Below are 23,347 nucleotides of genomic sequence, written 5' to 3'. Positions count from 1 at the left end.
TGCACTACCAGTTAAAACACATATCCCTATTGACTAGCATTGTTGTATAACTGTACGTATTTATGTGATGAGTACAATGTATGTATGTAGAGAGGCTGCCACCCAAGTACAGCATGCTATAAATGGACCTCCTGGGGTTGGGATAAGGTACTACCGGTACACGTATACAGGTGTTGTTAGTCTGTGATACACTTGACTGAACATATTGAAGGGTGCCCAAAGAAGGCCCCAGGCCCCTGGCCCCACTCTGACCAATGTTAGGTAATTTAGATTATCATACCCGTGTGATTGATGGAACAGTATGAAGTCCAAGTGACCATAGCAACTGCAGTCCTAGCCTAGGGGTCTACAATGCCCGATAATAAATTTTTGCTTTCTTAAGCCAGTGCTTACTGGTTCCTCAATCGGTTGAGTGTAATAAAGTGTAATTTCTAATGCCGAGTTTTAACGTCTATGAACGATTTCTCATTTATCCAATGCTTTGCAACGCGCCAGGTTCCATGTAGCAAATGTATACGTATTATACAAACTATTTCGCGCACCTTGCCGTTTAGAAAGCTATATTCCATACATACATAGTTAAACATTTTATGAAGAATTTAATTTGTTTATGTTTATATGTCCTTGCTTTTATTATGCCCATCAATATATTCTTTTTAATCAAAATAATTTGCCGATCAAAATATCTCTTTGGCGACGATTTGCTTATACAAAAAATCTTACTCCACGCAAGGTTCATCACTTTATGCGTCTGAAAAAGAATTTCATCTTTAAATTACTTATCACTAGCTAGGAAAAATAGTTTTTACTGGGAACTATCCATTGATGAGACATAACCAGTATGTGGTTTACCGTACGCAGATAATTTGCAACGCAGTTAATTTGCTTTCATAAATTCTATAATTAACGTCCTTATTTATAAATTAAATTGTACGATAATATATATTGATACATTTTACTTTATATGTATCTATTCAAATAAACATTACAGTACGAATGATTTCCAGTAATTAACGGCAATTTTTATGTTGCAATAAATATTATGTTTCTGATCGCAATAACTATTTCTATCTGTCAAAGTCCATATAGACTGCAGAATCAATACACATTTTCTCATATTTCTGTGGCACATCATCTAGTCTGTCTGTGGTCTGGATGTAGTGGACATTTTACCTGGACACGATGTCCACCTGAAGTGGACACCGTGTTCACACGTAGTGCACTCCGTGTCTACCTGTAGTCTAAATCTTGTGCACTCCGTGTCTACCTGTAGTCTAAACCTCGTGCACTCCGTGTCTACCTGTAGTCTAAACCTCGTGCACTCCGTGTCTACCTGTAGTCTAAACCTCGTGCACTACGTGTCCACTCGTAGTTCACACCGTGTGCACAATGTGTAACCTTTAGTCTACTACCAACTGTACTTGCTCTAGTACCCCTTTAAGTTCTCACTTCCCTACCAACCCCTCTCTTACTTACAATTAGTTTCTACATCAAATTAAAGGGGTATTTCTTTGTGCATATATAACGTATATAATGAATTTTATATACCAGACTTAATGAATAATTGGAGTTTATGAAGTTCTTCTGTGTCATAAACGTGAGCTGAAGTGGCAATTGTTCGCATTCTTAGCGCCTGGCGAAATCTCTCGATAACAGTATCCGTCGCCTGCACGAAGTCTTCATCACTTTCAGCACACGGAGTTACGTCGTCTGTTCGCACAGAAAACGTCAACGTTCTGATCACAACCACTGTTACAATTAAGCCAAGTATACAAGATGATACAGATAAAACGCTTTTCAGCATAGTTTGCATTGTGAAAATACGCTGCGCGCGTAACCGTGTACTACATGTATATTGTGCAGTAAACGCCTTCAGTCCATGTGCCTACTTTCGATTTCGCCTAAAAGGTTCAAAGGGCAAAAGGTATTTCTAAACTTTTCTAAATTGGAGTCGAATAACGGATCCGGGAAAATGGCTATCCGTATGCGCGAGTCGATCGTTTCGTACCAGACAATGTACAGAAGCGTGATTTTGAAATACAGTCGTGTGCAAAAAGTCTTCGAGATTTTTATTTTTTTCCTATAAATTCTATGTATTTTTTACATTTTTCTTAGATTTTTCCTGATCTCGTCTAGTCGCGGATTTTAATCAAATTTGGCATACTTCTAGAAAATTATCTACACTTTCAGGCAATAATAATAACATAATTTTCCTTTATATAAATGCACTTTTTGAGAAAACCGTATTTCATTAGAATATACCACGCAATACTTTTTTTCGCACAGGGACATGGCATGAAAATTTTAACAGTATACATACATATATATATATATATTAGTATCTATAATATATATGTGTATATTGTTAGTTTAAAATGTTCGTGCCAGGTCCCTGTGGTTTATAGGAGTATCGGAAACATCTAAAATGTTTAGGCCTACTGGATTCTAGGAAGAAAGTGATAGATATGTCATGGACGTGATGTCGCTGTTCTATATACCTCTTGTTGGATTTTGTATACTTGGTTCTTATACAAGTGTACACAGGCCCTAACATGGATGATGTTTTATTACCAGATAGACAAGATCATGGAGACAAAAAGTGATAGACATTTCATGGACTTAATTAGTGTCACCTCAATTTGCTAATATATAATGTTATATACCTCTTGTTGGATTTTGTATACTTGGCCCTTATACAAGTATATACAGGCCTTAACGTAGATGATGTTTTATTTTGGCATAAACGTTGTTGCATGTTTGCAATGTTAAATTAATACAAATTTAAGTCAATTCTGGATTAATTCATTCTTTAAAGTAAATATCAGTTTTATATCCTTGATTAAGAAAATAAAAAAAATTGAAGTAGTAAACTTGTAATTTGTGAATTTCTTGATATTCCTATATGTATCTTTAATTAGATGTAATTTCCCATTAATTTCAGCTAAGAAAGGGACATAAGTATTTGTAACTTATTATTTCCCAATATACAGTTTTCCATGTATTTTTACTTTTTTTTCTTTGAATTTTCCTTATCTCATCTTTTTACGAATTTCAACCAAACTTTAGCTCATGATATTAACCCAATTTTCTTTTATGTACTTTTTGAGAACATTGTTTTTTTTATATGTTAATATTATGAGCTGAAACAAAATTTGGTTTTAATCTATAAAAAGATGAGATAAGGAAAATTCTCAAGTAAAAATAGATAGAATGTATAAATAGGAAAAATAAGTTACAAATGTTATGGCTCGTTACTCGATCTAGCTATGGATCATTGAATAGGTCAATATCTAACGTCCATATCACGTCAAAACCTGACTTTATAATGACGTCAGATTAGAACGTCTATGCTAGGTCAGATTCTGACGTCTAAAAAACTTTCACATCCAACTTGTATCTGACCAAAATCCGACGTTGGATTCTGACGTCTGCATGACGTCTGTGTGCCTGCTGGGAGCTATTTAAAAAGTATTGTATTTAGAAGAACAATTTAACCCTTCATTCCAAAATTTAAAAAAAAAAAAAAAAAAAAAAAAAACGGTGGCATTGTTCGTGGATTCATTTACACGTACATGTACGTACAAACCATAAGATAATCACATGCTAGACCTTACCAATGCAGGCTTCGGGATCATGGAACAAATTGTATTCTGAATACACCTACAATACTAAAAGTGTCCAGAAATGCAGGGTCAGGAATCCTGATTTCCAATATTTATTTGGATTTTAAACTGCCTCATTGTAAAAGCTTTGTAGGGGATTCGTTGCCTAGACATTGTTTCAACCCTGACTACACCACTGAGGCCCACGGGACTTTGACGGTCATCTAGCTATTTTTTACAATACAAGAAAACCCAAATGTGCTGGAAATAAATATTATCATCGGCTACCAATTGAGCACTATGAAATCTTCAGGAGAAGTTGTGAATTTTTGATGTATTTAACTAGTGTGAACTTCAAATAAACGTAAATGAATGCCATTCAAGTAAAGAAACTTGAAAATAAGTATAATCAAGTACAAGTATTCATGATACGAAAGACCCAATATTTTAAAAGTCATTTGGAGATTTTCACATATTTGACCTCTGTACATGTGTGAACTTGAAAATAGGGAAGTCCTTCAATCCAGCATACTACTACAGGTATACCTCTCAGTTAATGACAAGAAGTCTTTGGAATACCTTAGCCTGCAATTGTATATCATCCATGTTACCTTGAAAGACGGTCAAGGTCATTCATTTGAACAAACTATGGCCGTTAAGACGTTGTTTTAAGCCTTTTTCACCCCGGTGTCATTCATTTGAACAAGCTTTGTAGCTGTTCATCCCAGTATGCCATAGTTCATATATGAGAAATCTGGGCCTCTCAAATAGATAAATGAAATCAATAACAGCAAATCCTGATTGTTCGAATTCAGGTCAAACCCAACGATTAATAGTAAAAAAAATAATAATACCAGCAGATAATGTTTCTTTTGAAAAATCCGTCTAATACGAGTTGTTCATATTGTACTTGGAAATATAATACAAACGTACATTTTATATGTCTAAAATACCTAGATACGAGTGCAATAAATCATGACAAATTATGAAGAATTCTTTAAAAACACCATTACTAATATTGTCACATCCATCAAGATTTATACCAGAAATTCAATCTACATAGTAATGATTTGGATAATCTTCATAAACATTAAAGAAACCTTATCTTTGTTCAGATGTAATATATGATGTGGAAAACTAAACAAAAAATGATTGAAATATAGATCCTTATAACCACTTCGTTCAATAGAGGATCTGACAATATGCCATATGGGGTCACGTTCGGATGACCTTTTACCACGTGTAATCCAGATCAAATACATTTTCTACACATTGCTACGTCAATTGTTCACACCATTTCGTCCCAGTTAGCATATACATTTAGCATTGTTGTGCACTTTGGGCGAGATGACTACGTTCAAGAAAATTCTGGCAGTGCAATTTGATTGGCCATTTCAATTCTGGCAGTGGCCATTTCCAAAGGTCATCCTGACGTGACCCCTAATGGGATGTTGTCAGATCCTCATATCAAACGTAGTGGTAATAAGGATCTGTATTTTAATCAGATTGACAACAAAACAGCAAAAAGGATGTAATATTAAACAAAATTTTATTTAAACTCTGTAGATTCAATATGACAAGTTGACAACCTTACAATTTTCGATGAATGATATTCATGTTATGGACAGATTTCTTATTCCTACTTGGCTATGTATCAGAATGCTCATCAATATTCAATGTGTTGTTTCAAACAGACTGGTTGATTATTCAAGAAATGAATGCTACAATCGCCCCTATATCATATATCACAAAATTACAAATATAATGGGCTATTGTATTTTAAACATACCCTCATTTATAGTAGAAGAATGTCACGGACAATACGATTTTTAAAGTCCAGTGTCTGATTATATCTTGAATTTTTTATACCATAAGTCTATTTTAATAAATGCTTCAAATCTTCTACCTTGCTGTACAACTCAATTCAAGGTATATAGATATTTTTTTTAATTTCAAATTTCATGTTATAGCAGCTTATATTTTACATTAATATTTACTTACAGCATTTCATCCGTAATGTATGGGAATTATACTAGCTAAAGCATATCCCTGGAGTGCACAAACTGCATGGGTAAGCAATGTTCTTTGCAGACAGTTAGGATAACATAGATTGTCGGAATGAACTTACAGTATACTGTAAAACAAGATTTCCTGAAAGTCCACATTTTTGCTCTTCAAATGTTTGCCATTTCCAACAAAAACATTTTTGTTGATTAATAATGGGGAAATAAACTTAAGACAAATAAGAAATCAATGATATGATCTTTTGTTAAACTTTTTTTTCTTTAAAATTTTGTTTAGCCTCTTTGAGCTCTCGTTTAAGTTTGATTTGTGTGATTTTCAACTCCAATCTCAAAATGCCTAGAAAGTGAAAGACTTTCAGTAATGTAACGTCATGAGGACATTATACAAATCATGACAATACCCAATCTGATTAAAACACAGATCCTTATAACCACTCCGTTCAATAGAGGATCTGACAATATCCCATAAGGGGTCACGTCCAGATGACCTTTATACCACGTGTACTTCAGAGCAAATGCAATTTCTACACCTTAAAACGTCAATTGAAAACGTCTTTTCGCCCCAGTATACATATACAATTAGCTTTGTTGTGCACTTCGGGTGAGATGACTACATACACGAAAATAATTTGGACAGCTTTTTCAAACTTTTTCGTCCCTAGTCAAGATTCTGGCAGTGCCAATTTGATTGGCCATTTCAAAAGGTCATCTTGACGTGACCCCTAATGGGATGTTCTCAGATCCTCTTATCCAATGTAGTGATAATAAGGATCTGTACTTTAATCAGATTGGACAATACCACATATGTATCAACAACAAAGGATTTGCTTCAAACATTTAACCATGAACAGGCATACATCAACACAGAAATCATTCATACAACACAATCACACTTCTTATTATGTGTAAACTGCACCATTAGTGTCACGATACAACAAATATATTTTTTCTCATAACAATCATACTCTCTATCAAACTAAACACATTCTTCCTGCAACAACATTTCTTCACTTTCAAAAGTTACTCAATCTAGGAAACATCCATTCATAAATGTTACATTACCCACATGCTCAGAAGGTAACTTAAAAGTTAATACATTGAGTCATGTTTTGTACTGCATAGAAAAACTTCTACCATATTAAATTCAAACCATTTTCTGAATAGTATCCATCCAGTTACAGTTTTTCATTATTGTTTCAAAACTTTTGTAATAACATACGAATGCATTACCTCCGAGTTTTTATTATAAATTTCAACTCTTGATGGCATACTGGACATTCTTTCATTTGAACAATTTTACAAGATGCTAATAAATGTGTTCATCCAAAATGGTTTAACAGACAAAAATTAAATCAATACCTGTAAGTTGATTGTTAATTTCAGAAACTGGTATCCTTATGGGTAGCAAACAATATCAAAATTAATTTTGTTCTAACCAACTCTTCTAAATTAGAAAGTACATCACACATATTCCACTGCATATTATTATCATATATATACACATGCTCTCTATTTGTCTCCCTTTCTTTCAATCTATTTATCTCACACTCTCCATCTTTCAAAGAACTACATTATAAATAAAATTTGAACAAATAACCCTAAATCTAACTATAATTCTTGTTTCTGTTGTCGTAGTTTGTATGCCTCTGGGTCGTATTTGGGCATGAGTTCCTCTACTGTACGTATAAAGTCTGATTTCTCTGCACAACCTTTGCAAGCATCACTGCGATCCCAGTCACTAAGAATCTCTTTCAGTTGTTTAACACGAAGTTTCTTCAAATCAATCTCCGCAAGGTTCATCTTCTTCTCTGTAAAAGAATTCAATGGGTTTGTGTTAACATGGATAACTAGACTCGGGGCTTTTTTCCAGCATGATTTGGGGCCGATTTTTGACCCCATTCCCCATAGCAAAACCTCCAAATTTTTCCAATATAAATCTTAAATTCCCCATATCAAAGTTTCTTGAAAACTATTCAAAAATATTGCATTAGCTTAGTTGGTTAAGGCTTTAAATATTTGTGAATTGGCTTCAGAAAAGTACATAAACTACACTGGAAATAAAAAAGCTAATCTGTTATGCTTGATTTCATATTAATAACTTTTTAGAGATCTTGGTTTTGTCGCACATTCTCCCAAATTCAAAGCCACAGGCCCCATTCCCAAAGTAGAGAGAAAAAGCCCTGAGACTTTCTTACCTTATGTCATTCAATTAAATAACACTGGAGTTTTGAACAACAGTTTTTTATGATTCCATAATGAAGTGAAGAATTAAGCCTATGGCGCTTATATCAGCGGTGAGGAGACATGATTAGAAAAGGCTATGAACTGACACTAGACACTCTGTTTAATTCTAATACATCAATAGAAGATTATCCCCCCTTAATTGAAAAAAATATATAAGTCAATGTTTTGTATACTACATGTACTTATATATATCATCAACTCTCTACAGAATTGTATTTTATGAATTGCAGATTTGTAAGTTTGAAAATGAAATAGACAAAGTTAAACATCTTGATATGAAAACATACTTATTTTCACTTCACAGATCTGGGAATCTTTCTTATGAAGTGTTTCACAAATCTTCTCAGCTGGCTTGTTAAAGGTCAAAGGTCTTGTGATTTCATTGAGCATACCAGTTGCTGATGTCTGTAGTCCTCCAATGTAATAACACTACAAAATAAAAACACTTTGTATTAAAAATATATCTAAATTTACAATTACATTTATAATTGATTTTTCTCTTAATCTTTGTCTTGTTTGAAATCACAGCAGTTTTATACAACTTTGTAGATCAATGAATTTTTTTTCTATGTACATTATTGTAGTTCTTAAAATATATACATGTATATGAAAGTCTCAAGCATAAACATCTTCAAGACAGTTCAATACATTTCAAAACATTTAAAAACATTGGTTACATATATTTGACAAAATGTTATTTTAAAAATGGCTATTCTTGTATACTTACAATTCTTTCATACTCTTTTACTTTTGTGCCTTCACAAAAATCTATTAATTTCTCTTTGATGGAATCCATACTTTTGCGAGTAGTTTCTGATACGGTTTCATCAAACGCCTTTATAAAGTTTACACATGCTGTAAAGATAGAAAATATATATCAATTTCAAATTTACACAATTTATGAAGAGTAGTTTAAGTTATGTAACACTTACTTAAGTTAAAATGCCAGATGCACAGGGGCTTGACAAATTTGACATATACATGTATTCCTACACTGTAAATTTAGTCATTTACCTAGTCAAGAGATCCAAATACATAAACCCAATGGTTAGTATTGATATGAGGGATGAACCCTTGGTGTAAATATCAACTTTATAAAATCTAAGTATCTTCAAAAAATTTAAAAAAAAAATAATAATAATAAAATCTCCCAAATGCCCGTGTGGTCTGTGTACCAATTATGGTCATTGGTTTTCCAGGTTTACTTGAGATTTGATAAATACTCAAACTCTTCCAGTTTCAACTATTTAATATTTTTCAATAAGATATGTTTGAGTTACCTTCACAATCTTCTGGTCTGTATTTTCCACTGACATTGACAACGCACAATGCGACAACTGTCAAACACAGCAACTCTTTCACAATCTTCATTGTCCCTTCGATAACCGAATCTTTTCGTTGTTGAAAATCGTTTGAATATTCGAGTGTTCCAAATGACGCTACTGTGGGCCCCGCTAATTAATTCTTAATTCTTGTGTTCGTTCTTTTTTCATACAAAATATCTCTACGAATGAAACGTGTACGAAAACGAGTGTCAGTGATGCCGGTACGTGTCTTACAGGAAGCACATGTACATCTGGCGCTCTGTGATTGGTCGAAAAAATACTTCCGGGTTATGATAGGTCATTCCTCCGGTCAATGAAACGATCTCGGGGGACACGAGATTTAAAACATGGCAGCCTTCGGTGTACACTTTGGGAATTCATCAGCATGTTTAGCTGTTTTTAAGGTTATTTATTGTTACAGTTGTCTTATTGACATAAAAAAAAAACATAAAAAAAAATCTTCCGGGTTATGATTCTTATGTCTTCAGATATCAGGAAAAGAAAAAGTCTATGTAATGTCACTTTTTCATTAGATTGATTATAAAACTATAGATATATCAGGGTCCTAGTATCTGAGAGGATGTGTTTGGAAGGCCATCCTCCGGTCAAAGTCATACCAACGGCACAGGTGGGGGGAGATTTCAACCAGGCAGACTGAAATTTGTTTAAGATGATGAATATTGATTAGATGATACGATAGTTGTATACAATTGTGCTAGTACATCGGGCCATATTGTCCCAATTCGGACACTAAAAATAGTTTTCGCGAAAACTAAGAAAACAACGGAGAAATAGTGACATTGCTAGATTTTTGATTACAAATAGTTGTCACTTTTCGTCACAGCCTGCAGTGCATCTGCAACAAATCAGGCAACTCAACATTTTCACGAATGATTTGCTTTCAGAGTTTGGTGAAATAACTTACACTGTGATAACACGTGTTTGCACTCCTTGGTATTTTGGGTGCATTCGAATGGATACAAGTATAGGGAAGGGTAGTTTGTTAGACTGAAATTATTTTATGTTTACATTGAATCATGAGTTAAATTACTATTCTATGCCAATCTTTTGCGTGTCTTTACTTTATGGGTAAATATCAATTTTAAAACCACTGGATGCTTTGGTAGTTATTTCTTCCCTAATAAATTATTAGTAATATAGGGTGAAGCAAGACTGATTGATCATGACGACTTCAAGGAGTGGTGGAGATTTCTTTTCTCTCACTGAAAGATAGGCCAAGACATATCTGGGTTTTTTTAATGTACTTGCTTCACTGAATATAGTGCATTAGTGTATTGAGCTTGCTCAGTACATTATTTTGATTTAATCAATTATATATATACATGTAAATCTAGCCCAGCTAGTACTAGTGTACATGTTGAAGCCTTAGCTGTTGAAAATTAAAAAAAAAAGTAATGTTCTGTTCTTGCCAATGCATTCATCAATCTTTTTTGTTCACAATATCCCCCCCCCAATTTTTGGATCAGGCGAATCTGGAATTTTTGAGTGATTATGAGTATCTTCCTACAAATTAGACATGGCAATGCTATTCCCGGAGACACTATAGAATCAAAAGAACCTCTTGCAACTTTAAGATTACATATATGGAAGCATTTTAAAATTTGGATTCCATAATATTGAAAAAGAAGGGGAAAAATTGACAGTGAAACAGTAAAAAAAAAATTCACTTTTTGACTATAAACGACTTAACAATGTATTTAGTAATTATTTAGAAATTTAAAAATGTTATATTAAATAATTTTCCAGGATGGGAAGACAGATGTTGTGGCTAATGATTTGGGGGACAGAACGACACCTGCTATGGTTGCTTACACAGAATTAGAACAGGTCAGTATTGTTAACAAATAAATACTAAAGTTTATCAGCGTTGTTGAGAAGTTTAATAATCATGATCATGCAATATTCCAAGATTAAAGAGATTGTATAAATCTATCAATTGAAAATATATTTTCTTTTGATATATCTGTTTGAACTTTTACAAAATTTATATTCAGTCTTAGTCAGAGTCTGCATGACAAAGATGTATATACACAAGTTTTCATTTTTTAAATAATTAAATATCGTTTAAACAATTAAATATTGAGAGAGTTTCATTACTTCTATGTTTCGGATTCTGGAAAAGTAATTTTTAGACATGCTGGCTTTGCTTGTCAGTAACTAGCAGTGATACTGTGAAATACTTTTTAAAATGCATGTACGTCCAATTTATTGGGAAAGAATTGATTAATTATATGTTTGCCTAAACCCTACCCAAGATTTTATGACTGAGAGGGTTGGTGGGTAGATAGGTAGATATTTTATTTCATTTACAAAGTTTGCTCGGATTGCTTTCTTTAGTTCGTTTATTTATATTCATAACTTTTAATGCATTATATTCCCTGTGAGTGTCAAGGATAAAAACATGTAATATAACAAGACAAGCATACTTAGGAAATGAAAATGAATTAAGTTCCGTCTCTGTCTTCAATGAAACAAGTTTAAAAAATGCCAATAAAATAAAATTGAAAATTTGTAACTTCAATAAAATGAATTGAGTAGGTTGGGTTTTCAAGTGGGTCAGTTGGGTTTAGGCAAACAAACTATATTTTATTTTTGGCCTTGATATAATGCTAATATTGATTTTGATGCATGGAACAAAACTTTGATTTGATAAAGTTTAATCAATAGAATATACACCCTTTAACCTGTAATGCTGTTGTTATATAGGCAGTAGGCATGGCTGCCAAACAAGCCTATATCAGGAATGCCCAGAACACAGTCCCATGTGTAAAAAAAATCCTCGGCCGTTCCATGGATGACCCAGAAGTACAGTCTTACAAAGATGCCTATGCAGTCAAGGTAAGCTTTAATAGTATCTAATATGACATAAAATGATGGAAAACAGCACATATCTTTTTAAACAACACAAAAGATAAGCTTGTATGACAAAGAATAAAAACAATTGTATCAATTACAAAGAATAAAAACAATTGTATCAATTACAAAAAGAACATGAAGTGCACAAGAGATTAATTTATGGTTACATTAAGCTCCTTTCATACAATGTATGTTCTGATGGCAGGAGGGGAATAGTTCTCAAGGATTTTTTCACAAAAGCCCAAGCTATATACCAAGTATTACAATCTACGATATTCATTGTTCAATAATTCAGCTACATCATGATATTCATAGTTAAAATTGACATTGCTGAATTCATTGTTCACAAAAATTATGTTTTTTATTCGCTTTTCAAATAATATTGTAGGTAGTGCCACATAAAGGAGAACCTCATTTCCAAGTTGAATTCAAGGAAAAGACAGTTCTGATTAGTCCAGGGACAATAGCGGAGGCAGTGTTTAAAACCATGATGGGTAAGAAGTGCTGCGTAAATGTTTGTGTCTCAGGAGACAGCTTTAACTTGAAGGATACTTCCTCACACCACCTAACCATTGAATGCATTAGAATCCTATTATTTCATAGTCAGCTGTGGCTTATGTATTTAACATATGTTTCTGAATTAATAGATTTGAATGTTGAGGGTGAAATTTAATGACCAAACAACCAAAATATTTCAAAGTTTAGAGTGTCTGTGACTTCAATACAAATTCAAAATATGGATATACACCCATTTGATCAGTGAACAGTAACCTACATGATAGGCAGACGCATGAAGGCAGTAAATATGTAACCAGTGTTAAACTATAATGATGCCATTTCCGTGCCACTGTGTTAGCTTTAATAGAAGTTTTTACTAGAGGTAAGAAATGTCCAGATAATCTAAAGCCCAACACTTTTTTAAAGTAACATTAAATTATCCAATGTAACTGTTTATATTGTGATTATCATTGGCCGAAAAATAATTATGCATCTTAAAACTTTCCATGTTATTATTTATATAATAATATTGTATTGAATTTTCCACCAGGTATTGCTAAAAGCCATGGAGATGGAGACATACATGACTCTGTGTTAACAGTGCCTACAAACTTTACCGAGGAACAAATTTCAGCCATCAGGTAATAAAATTAGCTAAAATTGTAAGTTAGAATGATGGCTATAAAAAATAATACCCAACTTATTGGCATTTGTATTCAACCTTGTACATGTATGTACTTTCTACAGATGTGATTTGGAATCTTAACAGTGTTTTTATTTCTGTTTGAAACTGAAAGTTTTGAGCTATCCATTTCTTAGATTACGGTTTCTCTTCATAAATTTTCAAATACAGGAAATCAAGTTGTGTACCAATTGTTTATTCATTACTTTCACAATATTGTGCTAAATTTATTAATCTGTTAAAATTGTGTAAACATATTGAAAACTGGGCGCTACAACTAATAAAAACAAATGTTCATGAATTAATACAGATTGAGGTAGGAGGTCAAAATATATGGATATTTAACATTAGCGCTCGGCTGGCCTCCACAATTTCTTTCATTTTCTCAGCATATAAAGATGGATAAAGAGAAACAATTGTGTAATAAAATCAGTCATTAAGACAGATGGACTAAGTGGAACTTACATAGTGCCTGGTTGAAAAATGTAAACCTGAATGTTGATCTTCACCTTTTCAAATCAGTCACATTCTTAAAATTTTGTGAGGTTATGTTTATAACAATGCTTCTAGTATATTCCATCCTTGGTGGAAATTAAATCAATCTTGCTTCTGTTAGGGTAATTAATGTTTAGAATTTTGATTCATTTATTTTTACTCTTATTTACTGTATATAACATGTAATGGCTTTTATTCATAGGGAATTAATTTCACTACACTTGTATATACATTCGCAAACTAAAGATATTTCAGCGAAATTTGATACCCCTAAAAACAATAGAAATAACAAGTTAGATAACTTTTATAGCCTATTAATGTTAACAATTGACAAAGGCAATGTATTTAACCCCACAAATTAGGGTCAAAAAGTAGATTGCAATTGTTCTCTCTGCAAAATTAAAGAACTGCATAAACAGTGCTGATAGATGATGTTATATATTGTAGTGATGCTGCAGCATCAGGTGGGTTTAACATTCTACGAGTGATCAAGGAACCTCTGGCTGCCCTCATGGCCTACGACATTGGACAGGTAGACAACAAAACAGACAGGTAAATGGATTATCTAACTTACCTTGAACAGGTCAAAGGTGGAAGGTGGGGGGGGGGGTCAAAAATATATGGATATTTAACATTAGCGCTGGACTGGCCTCCACAATTTCTTTCATTTTCTCACCATATAAAGATGGATAAAGAGAAACAATTATGTAATAAAATCAGTCATTAAGACAGATGGACAAAGTGGACCTTACACAGTGCCTGGTTGAAAAATGTAAATTGTGAATATTTAGAAGAGATCTAAGTTGAGACTGAAAGTTGATCTTCACCTTTCAAATTAGTCGCATCTTAAAATTTTGTCGGGTTATGTTTATAACATTAAAGCCTTGTTTCTATGATCATAGTTGTAATGCCAATCACCGATTGTTTATTTCTGAGGTTAATTGGCTCAAGGCCTATTTAATATAAGAAGATGATAGAATGAAAAAATAAATTTAACTGGGACTTTGTTGATACATTAGACTATGAGTATTGCTTTTCATGCATATAATGATGAATATGCTTCTGTTTTAGCTGTACGCTGGTGTTCCGCCTGGGTGGAGAGTCGAGCAGCGTGTCTATAGTAAAGGTATACAATGGTCTGTACAGAATTCTGGGCTCAGTCAACAGTACACAGCTCTCTGGGTCAAAATTCACCAAGGCCCTGGCTGACCATTTAGCAGCAGAGTTCTACAGGTATACCATTTAATTTTAGCATTGAAAAGAAATACAATTTGTTAAAAAAAACAAATTGATAGATTTAATCCTCCAGGTTTCCTTAAAAGAATCAGCATCAAGTATTTTCTGGGAAAGTGGGAGTAAACTGTATGAAAACTTATTTTAAATGGGATGGTGTTATATTTGACTCTACTCAATATTTAATTAGTGTGGAAAAGAAATGAACAAGTGTTGATTATTTAAACATGTCTAAAACGATTGACTTGATGACAAATGATGTTAAATTGATATCCAAGTATGTATAACTTATTGGAGAAAGTTTTCACTAAAGGTTATGTATTAAACAAGAAAATCATTTTACCAAATTATTATTTTAACATTGTTGAAAGCTGCATTGATATTCAATCTTTATGTAAAGTCGCTAAAAGTGTGAAAGTAATGAATTCTATGTTTACAGAAAATGTATGTTTCAAATCATATCAGAATTGTTTTGGGAAACACATTCTATCAAAAAAAGTTGATATGAAAGAGTTACATTAAAAAAAATGATTAGTGGCATATCTTAGCATTAGGGAGTTTCCTCCCCTCACCTTCAGAACCTGTAAACCATGTATACCGGTAAACATTTCATGTTTAATTTGTGTATCACCTGTATCAGGAGAGGACTAAGATAGCCCTGATGTCCAAACCATTGATATTTAACATCTTTTTGCCTATGAAATATTTGGGAATCAAAATTGAATAAATTATACTGAATTATGATTTAGATAATGAACACATCTGTTTCAGACAATATAAACTTGATGTAAAGGAGAGTCGACGGTCTGTCAGTAAGCTGGGCGTGGCTGCTGAGCGGTGTAAACACACACTGTCCACCCTGGGTAACGCTTCCTGTGCTGTCGACTCTCTGTTCGAGGGCGTGGACTTCCACAACAGTGTATCCAGGTAAGTGTTCTTATGACATTTTACTCATTCACCCCTCAAACTTCATAATGAACTCTTCCAAGTCTTTGAATTTGAAGAGTACAAGTGTGTCTTCAAGGGGTGAATGAGTTAAAAGTCAATTTATAAACAAACTGATTACAGATTCTTATCCTCACTCTTTTTCGAAGGGGATCTCAAAATATCGCGTTTGGAGTCACATGTTGATCATATGACCTTTTGGAAAGTTCAAATTATTGCATACTTATCATAATATTGAATATGTTATGAAATTTTTTTGCAGAGTATGCATAATCCTTTTCATGTCTACAGTTGTTTTGTTTCCAGTTGCAAACAAATATAGCTATATGTCAATGCAGTGCCAAAATGCCCATGTAATATATGTTGGAAGTGAAGTACATGGTGTTTAAAAGTCAACAAAACATGATGTTGTTAGATCCTAAATGAAACAGAGTTAAAATCGAGATCCTTTCTTTTATCAGAACCAGTAATGTTGTAGCCAATATCTTAGATTCTGACATAGTTGAGTTGAATTAAGATGGCTTCCTATATATATAGCTATTTCACTCCATCAATAAAATTTCATTTGTACTTAGGAAGATTTTGAAAAATTGAAATGCGTATAATGCATGTTTGTGAAACACAACACCCAGATGACCAGACCAAGGAGCGGTCACTGACTGTCCATTTGTAGTCAGCTGACCTAGAAACAACCATGCTACATCAAATATTGGTGGTTTAAGGTCCCTTTGGCCAAGCTTTGCCAGATGGGAAGTATGCCCACCATACAGGCCTAGTACAGTTGTATTGTTTTATCCATTGTTGATATTAATTTCAATTTTATTCAAGGCTTTTTATGTTCTTTGTTCTGTAATACTGTACAGTTGCTTTTATTAGTGGGGTATTAAATTTCACCAGAAATTACAAATCTACGCAAAAAATAGAGAATGAACTATGAAAAGTAAGAAAACCTGTATAGCTTTTTAATGTAAGAATTTGACAAATGTACGAACATTTCTCAAATTAGTATCAAAGAGGAGATTGAGAGAAAAAAATTTGTTCATAATTTACATTTTGATTCTCTAATAAGCGTCCCCTTTGTCAGATGGTGGGCTATTCAAATCACTTTTTGTCTGTGTCCGTCCATCCGTCTGATAACAATTCTTGTTATGACTATTTCTCAGAAAGTAATGAAGGGATTTTTTGCCAATTTCATATGTCGGTTCCCCTTAAGCCGTAGTTGTGCATTTTGCATTTTGGGACTGATTTGGAGGCAGGCCATGGCACCATCTTGGATTTTGATAATTGAAGTTTGTTACCGCTATTTATGAGAATTCATATGTAGTTTGTAGTTAAAGTTTGAAATTTTTTGTCAGACATAAGTCATTCTCTGGGATTTCTTGTGAAAAAAATGTCCGTACAACTCCTCCAAAAGTCCTGGGGTATTTCTAATGAAATTTCACAGCAATGTAAGAGACTATGTTTAGATATGCATGCAGGTTTTCTTTTGCTGAAATTTTAGTTGCCATAGACATAATTCATTTTAGTAAATGAACATAAATGAACTTTTTGGAGATGCATGTACTTAAGGAGTGACCAGTGACCTTTAATGTGGTCAGCTGTTGTAGATATACATGCTATATAGAATTTCAGGCGGTCATAGGATACTTTGGACAAATTTGACCAAGGAGTGGTAATTACGCCTAACAATGTTTTAATCTACAAAACTGCAAAGAGTTGGGTTTCCTTGATGTGTAAAGTAAAGTATTACTGCTCTATATTCCATTCACAGGTGTTGGATCAGGAACTTGGATGTCATTTTCTGTCAGTCTGTTTATCATATGTAGACACGCTGACTTTTTTAGACATTTTTCTAACAAATAATGCATGTTCTTTTGGGACACATAACCTTACCAATATGATCCATTGTTTCAGGAGTACATGTTATAAAATTTGCAATTAGATACAGGAGGTCAAACATTTAAACATTATTAGTATACCTCACTTTCATTAAGAATGTTCTGATTGGATTAAACTTGATCACATGACATTGAATAAGTTTGATATTCCATCGGGATTGGAAAGCGAGAGAAATAAACCCAGGGAAATACATTGGAAGCTCCGCAACAGACGGGAAATTGACATCATTTGCAACGTCAACCAACTATAGGAATGCTGTTACGTATTTTTTTGCAGCCTGACATATTTAGCATATCGTTGGGAAATATCTTAATGAGTTCTTTTACCAGAGATTTAAATAGTTTGTTGATGTAAAACATTTTTGGATTTCTTTTAATAATAAACTAAGTATGTCCCTACGTGTCGGGAAACATCTAGAATTGTCTCCCTGAAAATAGTTATTTTCTTGACAGCGAAGCTATCAGCCATCTTGTTTTAATGATTGAGATGTCATTACATACATTTGTCTGTCTGTTTAGGGCGAGGCTAGAAAATCAGGTGGGGTTCCTCATGCAGCAGTGCACAAGTCTTATAGACGCAGCATGTAGTGATGCTGAAATTACCACAGACAAAATCAACAAAGTGAGTTAATTATCATGACTAACTAACGGGCAGCTATGAATATTTACATTTATACCTAAAAATGAAAGAAAATGAGAATAAATAAGGCAAAGGAGAAGGGGACATCTTGCTTTATTGTGGTTTTATGATAATATACAAATTGAATTGAAATTGACAGTGCTGCCTTTAATATATCATATTTAGCTTTACTATTTGGATATGAACACATAGACTTTGACAATTGACTTTAACAATGTAAGTCATGAAATGTATGGAGCATTTCTCCTCGAACACTATGTTTTTTTAGGTCACTGTCAAGGAACATAACTGCTATAATTAAATGACATGTCTAGAAAATAATTATTTTGTCAAGAGTTTTCTCCCTTTCAACTGAAGATTTCTTTTACAGGTGATTGTTTGTGGAGGAGGGGCTAAGATGCCTCTGGTCCAGAAAACCATTCAAGATTATATAAAAGGTGCTGAAGTTCTTAGCTCAATTCCCCCAGATGAAGTTATAGCGATTGGCTCTGCAAAACAGGTAACACAGTCCAGAACATTCAGTGATGAAACTATAATTTAGAGCATGTTGAGTCACTTTACACATGATATATAGTTGTTGGATAAATACTAGAGCTGGACTTTAGTACAATGTATATCTATGAAGTCCTGTAATCATGCTTCATATTGTCTAGTCAATATTTCTACAAATTTTTACAAGTAAAGCATTTGTAGTTCTAATCTGTAGTTCTTTCTTCCTCAAATCTGTTTGTCTGTCATGATCAGCTATGTTAGTTCTAAGTTTGCTGGATCATAGTAAAACTCCAAATCATCTGGAGTATTTGTGCTAAGAGTACATGATTATAAAGTGCAAGATTTTGCCAGGACTACAAAATGATTTCACATTAAACAAGATATTGAGGTTAAATGAGTTAGCAAGGTTCAACTGTATATAATTAAATTGTTTTTCTATAGTAAAAAGAGTTTGCAATGTATCTAATTTATAGCCTTATAGGGCGGTATCCTTATTGGATAAAATGCCTCTGTAAAAACTCATTTACCCCTGAAATTTCAAAATTATGGTCCAGGCTTTGATTTAGAAGAATCTAATTGCGTCTTCAGGGTGAATGAGTTCAGATTTTGTTCTACAGTAATAGTTTTATCTGATTTACAGGCTGGTATCCTTACTGGCTGTGATAATTCAGAGATTAAGGAGAACGCAGAAGACACTGAAATTGAATGCTTATCTAAAGCAGTGTGTTTACGGGTAAGTTTTCAAAAATCACTGATAATCCATTAAATCAATATTATGACTTTGAATGGTTATTTAGGGCTACACCAACAAAAAAGCTGAATTTAATAAGTCTTCCACTCAATAATCAGCTGGTGTATTTGTATGAAAGATTAAGTACCAAATATTTCTTATCGCACCTTCTCGGTCACATATGAAAATTGCAGATGTGACTTCCCCCTAGCCGTATTTTGATGCGGTATCATGAATAATTCATCACTCAAATTTTCCTAATTTGATTGATTCACCCAGGCGTTGAGGCAAAAATCTCGTACAATCAAAACAAGACTGTTGGAACAGTCATCACATGGTTTTATGAGAGCAGCCATCTTTTCTGTTGATGTCCTATACCATATTTGGTTTCTCTTATCAAGAGTTCAAATTTATACCTTGATACGAACATTTATGAATGCTTAGAACAGTAGCAAATGTGGTCTATGTATCAGGGGTAGATAAACATTGGTGTGATTTACACCTGGGACTGAGGATGATTTCCATCAGCTGTGTTCAGGTAAATGCATGGTGTTGTGGTTAAGCCACTTGCCTTTAACCAACCGGGCCTTGATTTGATCCCTGTCATGAACATGAAAAGGTCAGATGTCTTCAACCCAATCATGTGTAGTTTTTCAGGGCACTCAAAAACCCCTCACACACTTTCATCCGGGCCATGAGAAGTGATCTGTGTTCAGAAAAACTTTCTCACATTTTTACGTTTTTGTAATGTTGCCATCAGATATAGGTATACAAATTTATATGTACCATGATATTTCATGCTGACAAATCAAGAAGATTTCAAAAGATTAATGAAGAATGAACACCATGTCAAAATCTTCTGCTAAGTTATAGCACATATAACTTTAACATGTATTTACCTATTTCAGTCTATCAGTAATGGGGAGACAACTTTAGTATGTATTTACCTATTTCAGTCAATCAGTAATGGGGAGACAACTTTAATGTGTATTTACCTGTTTCAGTCTAGCAGTAATGGGGAGACGACTCTAGTGTCTGTATTCCCAACCCTGACCCCTCTCCCGTCGCGTAAACACGAGACAGTGATGTTAGGAGAACATCAGACCTCGCTACAGATGGATCTGTGTGAATGTGATGACCTACAGCAGCCTGATACAGCAGTGGATTTAGCCAAGGTTAGTTTTCAGATATTCATCAAGTTTATGGGCAAAGTTTCACAATATTGTACTGTTGCAATTATTCACCAAATTAAAAACAATCAAATACATTGGAAATATCAACATGAAAATTTGACAGGAACAGTTTCACTCCCAAATAATCATAAAAAGAGAAAACAACGGAAATGTGTTGAAAATCATGTTTTAGTGCTTGTAAACTTGGAAAGGGTATTCACAAGTGATTTACATGTATAGAGATATCAAATATATTGAATTGATTTTTTTTAACTTAATTATTTACTAAAGATGGCTAATGATTTGCCTTTCTTTCCAGCTTGTGATGAGAGACTTACCAGAGGCAGCTAAAGTTTTAGTGACTTTCCATTTAAGAAGGTTTGTAACATTTTAAGCTATCTAATAGAATCTTTTACCATATTTGAGGTGAGACTGGAAGGGTAATATTCTAAAGTTGTCAAACATGAGGCTTTGTCGAGTGTTGGACAGCTTGATAATCTTATTCTGAGGGTTGTCTCCTGTCTCGCCCCAAAGAGGGTGAATGATTCTATTTCTCTTACCCTTTGATCACATTGTACTTTAATATTGATGTGTCAGTAATGCAAGCAAGGATGACGTGATATAAATAAATTGTCATCATCGTTTTTTGTGACATCATTGCATAGTTGTCTTGACATCCTGCATCTGTTACCGGGATGTCTTGATATTGTTACTGTGACATCAAACATTTGTTGAGAGTATGCAAAGATCTTGTGTAGCTTGTCTTTACCCTAGAGTGAGATACATATAAAAACTCACACCTATAAAATTGTGGATATCCCTGTTCTGGGTAAGAGAAAGAGAATATCTTGATATTTGTAAAAAACATTTTCCCAAATTGATAATCTTTTGAAATTTAATGTACAATTTGAATGATAAAGATACTGAAACAGTTAACTCCTATCTTTTTTGGTTAATGAATTATAATTGTTTGTATGTTACAGAGAGGGCTCCCTCCATGTGACATGTCGGGAGGAGACGTCGAACAAAACTGAATCTGTTGTGGTAGAGGTCTGCAGCTGATGACAAGTGGCTATAGGACTTCAATACATAACTGACAAGCCTTGTCTGCTGCAGATCGTGACTTGTGAGTTCCGAACAGGCCATAGACATATTATCATAACACACAACAATCGGTACTTGACTGGAAATGTTTGGTATGCAGCAAATCACGACTTTTGTGTTCTGAACAGGCATATCATCATTACACATAACTATCAGATTTGGTACTTGGAGATGGGTCTGCAGATCATCCTCATGACTTGTGTAATTGGAATACAATACTGTTCTAATGGAACCTTACTATAGCAGTCTGATCGAGTGATTTGCTGTAGAAACTGGCGAATTTTTCCCGGTACACCAATGTGCTCTTTACTAAACTGAGTGAAGTATAGTGTTCTGACGGTGTGAACATGTGGTTGTGATCCCCACAAATTGGCTTTATGTAATCAATACAAATATGACAATATATACCAAAATGTTTGAGATGAGATGAAGTGGATGGAGTAGTCTTATACATGGCTAATTGCCACGACAACTGCATTGTCCCTTATAAATCTGGAAGGAATCCTGAACTGTTTCAGATATTGAACTTTACCCATTGTCATTTATGAACTGTGCTGGCTTGGTCACATGGGTTGTGTCTCGAAAAGACCTGGATATATAATAGTGTAAGGTAGGAGAAAGTATTCACTAGATTTTAAACTTTTTCTCCATTTCTTTAAAGGTTTATTCTGTTTAGGAATCAATATATAATCATCAATGGGCAGTGTTATCAGTATCTAACTACTGTGTCTCTTGGTGTTTTATTTCTTCTGAGATGGGATGCCTGGAAATGAATGTATATTTGCAGAAGTATTGAAAACTGTTGATACCAATGAATTTTGTTTTGTAGCTTTTGATGAAATTAATTCCAGGAATGACTATTTTTCAGTCTAAAGATGGACAAGTATTTGAAGTGCGTTGCTGTTGTGTTGTTATAAACACAAAATTGCCTTTAATTTCAATTTCTCAACGTTTACCAGTCCATACATGGTCCTTGTTAGTTAAATGTAGGGGGTGTCATGCAGGAGAAACAGGAAGATTTTAAAGAATTTGTTTAATACTTCCAGTATTATGCAATATGCAGTGAAAATAACACGCAAATAAAATGTTAATATCTCATTTCAATAGTTTCTGTTTTATTTTCATGCTCTGTACATGTATATATGTCTCATATCGCGATTTTCTGTTTTATTTTCATGCTCTGTATATAGATATAAACTTTATTAAGAGCAAGGATTTAACTCGCCTCACCTTGAAGGTCAGTGTAAATATGCCATTATGTGACATCTTTTGTGTGCCAGTCTTTTGTCAACATTTTCTAATTAATAAATTGCTACTTGCCAAAGAGAACTAAACAGATTTTAACCAAATTTGGTCAGAAACATTCTTTGAACAAATTTTTCACAA

At 33.6% G+C, this 23,347-nt stretch overlaps 3 protein-coding genes across 5 annotated transcripts in view; 1 reads left to right on the top strand and 2 right to left on the bottom strand.

Annotated features, from left to right (window-relative positions):
* Positions 1-1,984, bottom strand: part of LOC138336989 (N-fatty-acyl-amino acid synthase/hydrolase PM20D1.2-like) — a 101,410-nt gene extending 99,426 nt beyond the window's left edge. For 2 of the 3 annotated variants that reach the window (XM_069286645.1, XM_069286644.1), the window contains exon 1: positions 1,549-1,983. In XM_069286645.1, the coding sequence (XP_069142746.1) occupies positions 1,549-1,813 (265 nt within the window). In that variant the 5' untranslated portion in view covers positions 1,814-1,983. Of the gene's footprint in view, positions 1-1,548 lie in introns of all 3 variants that reach the window. The other variant, XM_069286646.1, reaches the window with a different exon arrangement.
* A 3,150-nt stretch (positions 1,985-5,134) lies between these two features.
* Positions 5,135-9,449, bottom strand: LOC138336973 (mesencephalic astrocyte-derived neurotrophic factor homolog). Its single transcript, XM_069286622.1, has 4 exons — positions 9,151-9,449; positions 8,598-8,725; positions 8,158-8,299; positions 5,135-7,434 (listed from the first exon to the last, which is right to left on the bottom strand). The coding sequence occupies exons 1-4, from the start codon at positions 9,239-9,241 to the stop codon at positions 7,235-7,237; spliced, it is 561 nt and encodes a 186-aa protein (XP_069142723.1). The 5' UTR covers positions 9,242-9,449; the 3' UTR covers positions 5,135-7,234.
* Positions 9,450-9,486: 37 nt separating this feature from the next.
* Positions 9,487-23,059, top strand: LOC138336972 (heat shock 70 kDa protein 14-like). Its single transcript, XM_069286621.1, has 14 exons — positions 9,487-9,599; positions 10,963-11,043; positions 11,923-12,054; positions 12,461-12,566; positions 13,121-13,211; positions 14,195-14,299; positions 14,819-14,980; positions 15,752-15,907; positions 18,343-18,445; positions 18,834-18,962; positions 19,596-19,688; positions 20,690-20,860; positions 21,177-21,235; positions 21,841-23,059. The coding sequence occupies exons 1-14, from the start codon at positions 9,543-9,545 to the stop codon at positions 21,917-21,919; spliced, it is 1,524 nt and encodes a 507-aa protein (XP_069142722.1). The 5' UTR covers positions 9,487-9,542; the 3' UTR covers positions 21,920-23,059.
* Positions 23,060-23,347: the final 288 nt, after the last annotated feature.

Source organism: Argopecten irradians, chromosome 12 (assembly GCF_041381155.1).
Source record: "Argopecten irradians isolate NY chromosome 12, Ai_NY, whole genome shotgun sequence".
NCBI classification, from domain to species: domain Eukaryota; kingdom Metazoa; phylum Mollusca; class Bivalvia; order Pectinida; family Pectinidae; genus Argopecten; species Argopecten irradians.
This window is presented reverse-complemented; position numbering and strand designations above follow the sequence as displayed.

Coding starts and splice junctions, on each gene's coding strand:
- LOC138336972 (XM_069286621.1), top strand. CDS start 9,543: ATGGCAGCCTTCGGTGTACACTTTGGGAATTCATCAGCATGTTTAGCT. Junction 9,600..10,962: donor CATGTTTAGCTGTTTTTAAG/GTTATTTATTGT, acceptor ATAATTTTCCAG/GATGGGAAGACAGATGTTGT. Junction 18,446..18,833: donor CCACAGACAAAATCAACAAA/GTGAGTTAATTA, acceptor TTTCTTTTACAG/GTGATTGTTTGTGGAGGAGG.
- LOC138336973 (XM_069286622.1), bottom strand. CDS start 9,241: ATGAAGATTGTGAAAGAGTTGCTGTGTTTGACAGTTGTCGCATTGTGC. Junction 8,300..8,597: donor TAAAAGAGTATGAAAGAATT/GTAAGTATACAA, acceptor TTTATTTTGTAG/TGTTATTACATTGGAGGACT. Junction 7,435..8,157: donor GATCTGTGAAGTGAAAATAA/GTATGTTTTCAT, acceptor ATTCTTTTACAG/AGAAGAAGATGAACCTTGCG.